We start from the raw sequence: 10,199 nt of genomic DNA on the forward strand, positions 1-10,199 counted from the left end.
CATGCTATATCTGTGCTCTACAGAGCCCACATTCTCCTTTTAATATAGTCTGTGCTAGGAAGCTTTGATTAATTTTGCCCTGCATCACCTTGTAAACCTAAGCATCAGAATCATCGTATATATATCCATATATACACTGGATATATGAAGTATCAGGCCCACTTAATTCACTGGGGCTTATTTCCTAGTGGGTGTGTTTAGGATTGAAACTCTAATATTAAAAATGTGATTTCAGTTGCTGGCATATGAACAGAAGTATGTGAATAACACTGTGTTTAAACTAGCTTAAACAAAATCAGTGAAGAATCCCTAACACTGTGATATTAGCACATTAAATGAACTAATTTGGAGGACTATGTTTTTTTCTAAAATCAAGATAGAAGTGGATCATAGTATTTAAACCAGCAAAAGCACAGCAAAAGGAAAAGCTATCTCTGTCTGTCTGTCTATCTATCCTGTTTTTTTCCAGCACTGTTGAACAAAAGGATTTATGATTATATACTCAAAGTAATATTACAAATTTCATCATCTTTTTATGAGAATAAAGCTGCAATATTATGCATGCTTATTTTTTAGTAAATAACTGCAATTGCATTGCATGTCTGGACTTCTAAGAACTTTTCCCAGAAAATTAGCGAGCTCAATTTAGCTCAGTGGACCTCTATCCCAATAAACTAATATAGGTTTGCTTCAATTCAGGCTACAACCCAAGCATAATTAATTGGGTATCATTCCCTTTGAATCTACAGGATTTACTTTTTCAGCAAGCACTGACAGGTTGGTCTACATAACTCTTGAAAACTAAACTGCATTATTTGAAAATAATGCAGTAATTCTGGATTATCACTGATAGACAATCTACAATTAATATAAGTAGGTAATAACAAGCACAAGGAGGGGTGTCCCAGAGTTGCTAAGACTTCCACTAACACAAGAGAGTAGTCATTGTGTTGGATAATGCAACTTAAGCAGACTTAGGTTTCACTGATTTCATGGGAAAGTTGAGCATACTTATGAAATTAGGGACACAAATTGATCTTATACATCTTGACTGAAAGCAAATCCCACTGCATTAGGAGCAACAAACTTCCAAGAAAATATTACATGACATTTTGATTTAGTTAAATATTGGCTAGAGACATATTTGTTAAGTATATCCATAGCTGGCTTGACAACAGTGCTCAAAGAATACTCATCAAATTGGAGTTAAGTATCAAGTAGTATGCCACAGGGGTTTAGTCCTAGGCCTGGTACTCCTCATTATTTTAATTAATTTGGACAAATAGGTGGAAGGAGTGCTTAACAGATTTGCAGATTATACAGAATTGAGTAGGATAGCTAATATATTAATAGACAGAAACAAAATTCAAAACAATCTTGATAGATTAGAGAATTGACTGAAAAAGTGTGAAATTTAATAGAGACAAATGGAAAGATCTTCACATAGAAAAAGTAATCAAATGCAAGGTACTGAACGGGGGAATCAGTAGCTGAATATGAATCAGTTGACATAGCCGCTGAAAAGGCAAATATAGCTTAGTATATTTTCCAATCCCAGAAAGATAAGAGTTATATTATATTCTGAGTATCACACTCAGTTTTTGGGCACTGCACCTTAAGACAGACTCTGAGAAATTGGAACAGGTGCGCTGGTATAGAACCTTACCAAGGATGATCCAAAGACTGAATATTTAGTCAGGATTGCAACCAGAGTCTTACAGCATCTTCTATTGTCACTCAGCCATCACTGAAGTGATAGAAAACTTGTCCTCATTGCTGTATTAGATGCCATAAGTCACTAGTGCACATCCTGATTGTCTTAAGAAGAGCCTGAAAGAATAGGGTATGTTTAAGCCTTGAGAAATAACTGAGGATGGATATGATCATACATTTCAAGTGCCCAAGGAAATGTTATACAGACAAATGACTTGTTCTCTGCATCCCATGGGGCACAGATTAAGATGTCCAATTCAGGAAGTTATTCCAACTGACAAAGCAGTTTGACAGTGGAACCAGTTACCAAGGGCTAGTGACTCCCCTTTGCTGGATGTGCTCAACCAGAGGCTGGAGAGCCATCTGTCTGGAATGCTTTCATTTGGATTCTTGCATTAAGCAGAGGGCTCCTTCCAGTTCTGAGGCTCCATGAAATCTTTGATAGTTTTTGCATCCTGAACAGCCTTGGCATTGATTTCATGCCCAGTGCAAAGCTGTATCTTCAAATGGCCTGCTTGGTTGGACTCAGTTTCACCCTCTTTAATCCAATTGCCCCATCTCAGCCACTTCTTCAAATCACACCCCAGGGTCAAAATCAGACTTTTGTCCCGGTGATCTCGCACCTGATTTGAAAGGAAAGCATGTAAAACCGTCCTTTCCAAAGTCTTCACGTTCATGTCTCTCTTCCCTGGCTGTCGCTCTATCCAAACCGAGTAATAAAAGGAGAAGGAGCGAGGCTCCTTGAGTCCTCCCGGCTCGGCCCCCAGTTTCGATTGCTGCCGGCCGGGCTCCCTCCGTCCCTATCCCTCCTCAGCTCAGAAGGGGAGACTCATTTGGAAAACTGCGTCTGCACAGCGGCCACCCCGAGGCCGGAAGGAAACAAGTGGGGGTACTTGCAAGCGGCGCACGAGCACAGGGGAGCACCTCCGGGTACGTGCACCTGGCCGCACCGCTGCTCCTCCAGGGCCGCCGAGAGGTATTTGCTGGCCGGTCGCAGCCTGTCAGGGTGGTGGTGGTGCAGGTGGTGGTGGCTCACGTTCCCCGGCGTTAGCAGCACCGGGCCCGGGGCGACGGCGGCGGCGAAGAGAGGCAGTCCAGCCAGAAGCAGCCTGGGACCTGCGGAGCCGCTTATCTCCCCTATGATTCTCCGGAGCTCCTGCAACGAGCTTCCCAACAAAAGGATATAATTCCGGGCCAAGAGCAGCGTGGCGATTTTGGAAAGCTTCCGCCCCGGCGAGCTCTGGCAGTGAGCCGTCGAGTAGGGCAGAATCACCTCTCGTAGTGCGTCCATGGCCAAGTTGAGGTCCTGCATCCGCTTCCGCTCGCGGCTGTTGATCTTTCTCCGCAGCAGCTGCTGCTCGCTCTTGCCACCGCCCGCTCGGGTGGTCCCATTCCCGGACTGTGGCTGGAGCTGCCCCGGCGCAAACTCCGGCCTGCTCTCCTCAGCTTGTTTGGGAAGCAAGGCGGAGGGGGCCTGCGTGTAGCCCACCAGCTCATACGAGAAGTGTTGCCTCAACATGATGGCCTTGTTGTGGGATTTTCAGATCAGGCAAAAGACTTTCATTGCATTAAAAAGCTCGTGAGAAGAAAAGTCGGCAGGAATTGGGGGGCTGATCGGTTTTGCAGTCAGCTCGATAAGGATAAATATTTGAAAAGGAGGATAAGGATCAATCAATCACTATTTCAATATCCCTACTGTAATTTGCGCAGAGATGTGAGGAAATGGATTATTTAGCTCCGATCCTCTAAATCCAACCCAGTATTAGAGCAAAGGAATGACAGGCTGCAGCCAATGGGAGTTCAAATCTGGGTCAAAAGAGGCGCTCATTGGCTGCCACAAGATGCTCGGGGAAAACGTTGCAATTGACAAGACCTTTATTGTGAAGTCTGGCGCTGCAGTTTTTCAGCTTTGAGCCTGCTCGTAGCTTAGCCCAAACTTCCAGACAAACCCGCCCTCACCTGTGCTTTCTAATTATCGCTGATATTATTAATTCCCTCTTCTTTTGCGGGTCCAGAATTTGTAAACAGTCTTTTCAGATGAGAGTTTTAAAATAAAACAGGATCGAGATCATGTGCAGCCCCAAGGATAGGTTCACACATACACTTACATACTTCTCTGGATTAATTTCAAGAACACTCTGCTAGCTTTAACTTTCATCTGTCCTATGTTTTGTTTTGGATTCAGACTCTCTTCTTGTAGAGAAGGCAGAGTTGTGAGTAAAAAAGGTCTTGAAATTTTATGTCCTACTTGTGTACAGTGCACTATTGGTCGAAAGAGATAAATCTGCCAATATCTTATCACTTAAGATAATCAGAAAGCAAGATATATGTCTGCCCAAGCCTACTGGTTTTCAGCAGTGGAAAGTACAGTAGCAAGCAAGCAAGCCACAAGTTAGTTATATTTCTATATTTCTCCTTCTTTTGTCCTTCATAACTGGAATTGAGAAATATCTACATCTTAGTTCTGTAATTGAGACCTCAGTATATGTTATTTTTCATGTGGAATTATTATCTCCAGTATACTTCTGAAAAATCTAAATGAAGTCTTGCTCAAAGGGACGGCAGGTTCAGATAAAACAAGAATGCCTTGAAAGGAGCCTTTGTGGTATAGTGCCTTGGTGCCAATTCAAAAGAAAAAAGAGTTATATAAATTAAAAAGTGGCCAATTGCTATCTCTCAGCCTAACTTATCTTGTGCATTAGGAAGGGGCTCTGTACCCTGCTTTGAACTTTGTGAAGGAATGGCATGGTCCGACTGTATTAAGTAAATGAAAGATTCATTTAGGGCAGTGTTTCTCCACCTTGGCAACTTTAAGATGTGTGGACTTCAACTCCATTCTGGGAGTTCTGGGAGTTGAAGTCCACACATCTTAAAGTTGCCAAGGTGGAGAAACACTGGTTTAGGAGAATCTTCTCTAAGATTCCCTTCACATGCAGATGAAAAGTGTTCAAAATGATTGACTGCACCTCTGGTCTCACTCCATGTATATGTCCTTGCCCCTTCAGTCCCAGTCCTTTACAGTTGAAACACAATTGGAACCAGGAATGATCAGAAGAACTCTCTGGGATCAGGCACTAGGCCATCTGGTCCAGCATTCTTTGTCATTCAGTAGCCAACTGGATGCATCTGAGAAGGTCTCAGATGTGGACCAGTAAGCGATAGCCTCCTAACAGCCATCAGAGTAGTAGTTACTGATAGCCTGACCCCCCATGAATCTGTTCAGTCCCCACCCAAATCAGCTGCTATTTGCACAACTGCTACCAGTGAATCCTGTGGTTTAACTATATGCTGTGTGGAAACTATTCCCTTCTGTCCACCATTAATCTCTCTGCTTTTCAATTTCAGTGATGACCTTGAGTTCTAACACAGGGAGAGGGAGGAAGATTTCTCTGTCTCTACCTCATATATGCCATGCATGATTTTATATGCTTTTATTATGTCTCCCCTTATACTCCTTCATTCCAAATTAAATTCCATCTTGCTTTAACCTTAATCTATATGGGAGCTGCTGCAGCTCCCTAATAATTTTTGTTGCTATTTTTGCATCTTTTCTACCAATATAATATGCATAATACCCCGTGTGATGTATGCATAGATTTGTAAGGACATTATTTTATTGGCAGTTCAGTTTTCAGTTTTCTTCCTAATGATTTCAAGCATGGAATTTGCCTTTTTCAAAACAGCTGCACACTTGGTTGACATTTTCATTGGGCTATTCACATGACTCCAAACTCCCTGGTAAGTTCCTACATCAAAGAGCCATTAATGAATTAATCCCACTAATTAATCCAGATGTTTTGTGCCAGTGTTATCACTTGACACTGAATTGCATTTGCCATCTGAAGCCCATTCTTCCCATTGGGGCAGTTTCTTACAGTCCCTTTTGACGTCACCATCCTGAAGAGTTTGATATTAACTGCCAATATGGCCTCTTCACTATCAGCCCTCCAGATCACTAGTATCTCCTTTTGCTCCTATTCTGTCTTGTTTTATTAACAAGTCATGTGAGAATACATGACAAACCAGTAGTTCATTTTCTTCTTCTAGTCTGAGATCTAGGTGGAGAAATCATTGGGTTTTTCTTCTCCCAATTTTGTAGCTAATTTTAATCAGGGAGCTATGCATTCAGTAGTAGTAGATCACTGCAAAGAAGCCTCTGTTGCTGTTTTAATCAAATTCCACAGCTGAATTGACCAACTATTAGGTATATATGAAAGCACAATAATCCAGCTGCAATACATACTATAGAAGAAAAGAAAAGAAATACAAAAGTTCATTCAATCACTTTAAACAAAAAGATTGAAACAGACATACTAAAAATAATCAACATTTTAAAATTGTATCCTTATCAAAAATGTGGATAGCCTCTTATAACAATTAAGCAAAGGAACAATATAGTGAAACATGGAATACTTTCTAGTTTCTAGATGAAAATTAAATGCTTTCATCTCTATATCTCCTGACCAAACCTATTTTTTTCCAATGGAAAGAAAATTAGTCTTTGTTTGTTGACACAGAAAAAATGCCTTTGTGTGTGTGTGTGTGTGTGTGTGTGTGTTTGGAAAGAGATTGAGAGAGAAGTCTTTTTCTTTTTCCTTTATAAATGAGTTTAAAATAGGCCATCAAACATTGATTTTAAATTTGGAATAGGTTTAAAACTATCCTTAAAACAGCTAAGCTGTCTTAAAACAATGTGATTCAGTGTGCTGTGAAATTGCATCCACAGGTCTATAAAACTGATTCCAAAGAGCTGAATTTCTTTGCAAGTAAAAAAAAAAAGGCAAAACCCCAACCCAAACTCTTTAAGCCATTCTGGAATTAGTTGTTTAAGCCAATTCCTGTGCAAGCTTTCTCTGATGCAATAAAAGAGACAGTTTGCTTAGACGGCTCTAGCTGATTTACAGCACGATGGCCAGTGGCATAGTCAGGGCTGTTCTGCTGGGGGTGGGGGTGTCCTTTTGTATCTTGTTTTTGGTTTTGTTGCAACAACACCCTGGCAAAGTCTCAGGAGTCATCAAAAGATGCGCGTGATTCTGGTTGCTCCTGGGATGTTCCAAGCGGTTCAAACAAGCCCGTTCACAGGGACGCCTGGCCAAGTGTGTTCCAAGGAATGTAGGGGAAAAACAAAGATCGCTCTGAAGTAATTTCCCTGCACTGAATCCAGCCATCCGGTTTTCCTCCTTCTTCATTGAACAGTCAGAATGCAACAGGAAGAGCAATGCTGAAAGAGAACAAACTGGCCAAATGTACTGGCAAAGGGAGCTGCAAGAGACGGCAGGGGCAGCTTGATGCAAAATGACCATTCTTTACTCTTGGAAGGGAATGAATGATAAATGTCCACCTCCCCGAGGTAATAAATGTGTCTTGCTGCAGGGCCAGGGCCAAGTTCCTGGGACACCTGCAAAGACAGGGGAGGCTTTATAGGTCCAAGTAGCAACCTCTTTATTGGAAACAGACGGGATGTAGCGGATAGAGAGGACACTGTTTGTCATTTGCCTTGTTCCTTTACTGCTGCTGGCTCAACTGCCTTATCTATTTATGCAGCAGCCATGTCTGCTACCTTCTGCATAAAACACCATTCAGGGAGCCGGGGAGAGAGGGAAAGCACAATTGGCTGCAGAGAAGAAATACAAGATCTGCATTTATCCCTGGCTGTCCCAGGATCAGTCTGTTGATGACAGAAATAAGGGACCTACAGTGTTCCAGATGTTCCTGGACTATGACTCCCAGCTGCCCTGCCAATAAAGCTAATGAAAAAGGAGGCTCAGATTGCAGGAAAATCTGCTTGGGAAGTGGGGGGAAGTTTTCTACCACTAGTTTAAGGGTTACTTTACCCCATTATTAGAGAACTTGAGCTGAGGCCTAGCTGAAAATCCTCACCTTGGATGCAGACATACTGTCGTTCCTGATCCCATAACAGCGTTAGAGTCTGCAGTGGCACAAAACAGCCTGTCAGACCATATAGGATGACTTGAACATGTGGCTAACTGTAACAAGTAAGGAAGGTGACCTTGGCAGAGATACGCAGGAACTGTTACCCTGGCAAAAGGGCATAAGCATTTCTTAAATCCAGAATGATAACATTCAGAAGCGGCTCAGGCAGACACCCCCCTGGTTCACTGGAGCATGAGGAGGAGGAGGTAGAGCACAATCAGACTTGCAAGATTCTGTCATTACAGCCAATCTCAATAAAAGTCGTTTAAACCTTCCTGTGGAGTTTATTCCCTGGTCTGGTCTACCTAGTGGGGCTGACACCAATCTTGCTGTCTTTTGCAGCTAGTCTTATCAGGCGCTTCTCTTTAGGGCTCCACCCAAATGCTCAATATCAAACTACAACTGGGGTCACCAAGATAGAGCACTCCATGTAGGGGTGTCCACTGGGTACAGCCAAAAGAACCAAAATGGCGGCCAGCCATGGCAGTGTGATCAAAGCTCCGTCTGCTCATGCAGTGCACATAAAAAACAGGTGGAGCTTTAATCACACCATCATGGCTGCCCTCCTGACTTTTTTGACCACACCCTACAGATATCTCTGACTCTACGCATAAAAGTAAGGAAGAAGGCAACACAACTCCCAGCTATACTGAACTCTGGGGAGCTGTTGCTGGGGGACATAACATCGATGAATTTGGGGACATCAGGGATTTAACAGCCAACAGGGGTTGGGGACAGTGTGTTGGAGAATAATTTGGGGTTTTTGTAAATATTTTGGTATGTTAATAAACATTTTGTTTTTGTTAGCAATATCTTTTTAGCTGTAAATACACTTTACAAATCAAGATACATCTTTGTATTTGCCACTCCTTGGGGATCAGGGGAGTCGGTGGGGGGGTCCAAAAAGTCAAGAAAGGGGTTGTGATTGCCAGTCAAAGCCCTGCCCCTTTCTGAGGTGTGTGATGTGTGTCATCACTGCACCTACAACATGGGTGGGGTTTCAATCACATGGTCATGTGATTGAATCTTGGCTGTTCTGACCCCATTGCCACAGACACCCCTGTTGGGGGTACTGCCTAGTCAAGCTTTCCAGAAGGCTTCAGTGCTCAGATCTCACTTCAGCTATGTTTGGTTTGGAACAAAGGCAATGAGGGCTTATTTGTTGGTGTAAGGGAAGCTGGGTTCATGTGTTTGTTATCCTCTGTATTTAAATCTGAGGACTGAGGGCTGCTATGAACAGTCCAAGAGGGGGTCAGTTTTGTTAGCCATGCAAGGCAGGCGATAGGCAGTGACAGAGACTCATGAGGGCTAAATTTAACTACTACAAATCTCTCTCATCTCTCTCTCCATTGTCTGAACTGAACTGTTTTGCTCTAGCTCTCTTTTGCAGTCCATGTTATTGAACTGTAAGGAAAAGATGGGATTTAACACTGGGATGCAACAAGGATTGTCAGCTGGCAACAGCTGCCTTTGCTGAAGTTACTGAAAAGGCATGTCGGCTTCTTCCAAACTGCATAGATAGTTTTTCAAGAATTCATGGCTGTCCATAGTCCACAGAGTTTTCTTTCACCTACATGCTTTGGTGAGTGCACATAGTCTCCTCACCCTCTTGTGGTGGTGGTGTTTCTGTTATTTCTACTACATACATCAGTGAAGAAGAAAGCGTTTATTTTTTATGCAGATGAGAGAAATCCTGCTTTAAAATCTTGGAACTCTTTCAGCTCCAGTTCCCATATGGACAAAAGTGATCTGTAGACTGATCGTATACAGAATCTTATGTACTATACTGTGCAAGGAAGATAATATGTATCTGTGGTATTACAAAGATATTGGACATTTTCAGATAGCTGGCTTTTCTGTCACCCAACCCTTTTGATTCCAATACAAAATCAGCCTGAGATCAAATTAGGCTGTTCTGAATTTTGTGGATCTATTTCCTGTCTTTCTTTCCTTGTAAATCTCAGGAGAAGCAAGTAAAGTAGAAAAAAACTGAGCAGAGTTAATTTGTAATAGTTAAGACTGGATTTTTCTTCCTGAATGTAGTCACAGGCATAGCCCTTAACTTGCCTCTCCTTAAAAGTATAAGGACAGCACCATTTGCCCAGCTTTTTACTGAGCCGGATAGAGATTGGCTGTTGGAATGGCAAGTTATGCCAGCATATTTTGCACCACTGCACAGATGGGAGGAGAGCATACTAAAATAACTGTCTGGTTAAACCTATGGCCAAGTTCTTTTCTTGATCTTTTCCTTTGGCTTTGCTAACTTAACTCACTTGTTTCAAAGTGGGTGGGGCAGGGATGGGGGAAAGCAGTGAAATTGGCAAATACAAGGAAACAGGTAAATAAGTATGTCCTTTTTCTTTCACAAATGACATCATGGAGGTCTCTCTTCTCTAATCTGTTGGAAGCCTGGAGGGGCATTGGTGCCAAAAGCAGGCAGGTGGGGTAGACACCAAGTGCTAAGTGAGATAGCAAACACAGGGAGAGAAATGGGTCTGGTGAAAACTGGCTAGTGACCAGAGGGGAGAGGGGAAGCCATGCTTCTCAGCACA

The 10,199-nt window shown here is 42.6% G+C and overlaps 1 protein-coding gene across 1 annotated transcript; it reads right to left on the reverse strand.

Moving 5' to 3' along the window:
* Window positions 1–2,033: 2,033 nt before the first annotated feature.
* On the reverse strand, window positions 2,034–3,232 carry OLIG1 (oligodendrocyte transcription factor 1). Its single transcript, XM_063304707.1, has one exon. It carries the CDS (start codon window positions 3,230–3,232, stop codon window positions 2,543–2,545), a length of 690 nt encoding a protein of 229 aa, XP_063160777.1. The 3' UTR covers window positions 2,034–2,542.
* Between the last annotated feature and the right edge of the window lie 6,967 nt (window positions 3,233–10,199).

Source organism: Candoia aspera, chromosome 5, assembly GCF_035149785.1.
Source record: "Candoia aspera isolate rCanAsp1 chromosome 5, rCanAsp1.hap2, whole genome shotgun sequence".
In the NCBI taxonomy this organism is placed as follows: domain Eukaryota; kingdom Metazoa; phylum Chordata; class Lepidosauria; order Squamata; family Boidae; genus Candoia; species Candoia aspera.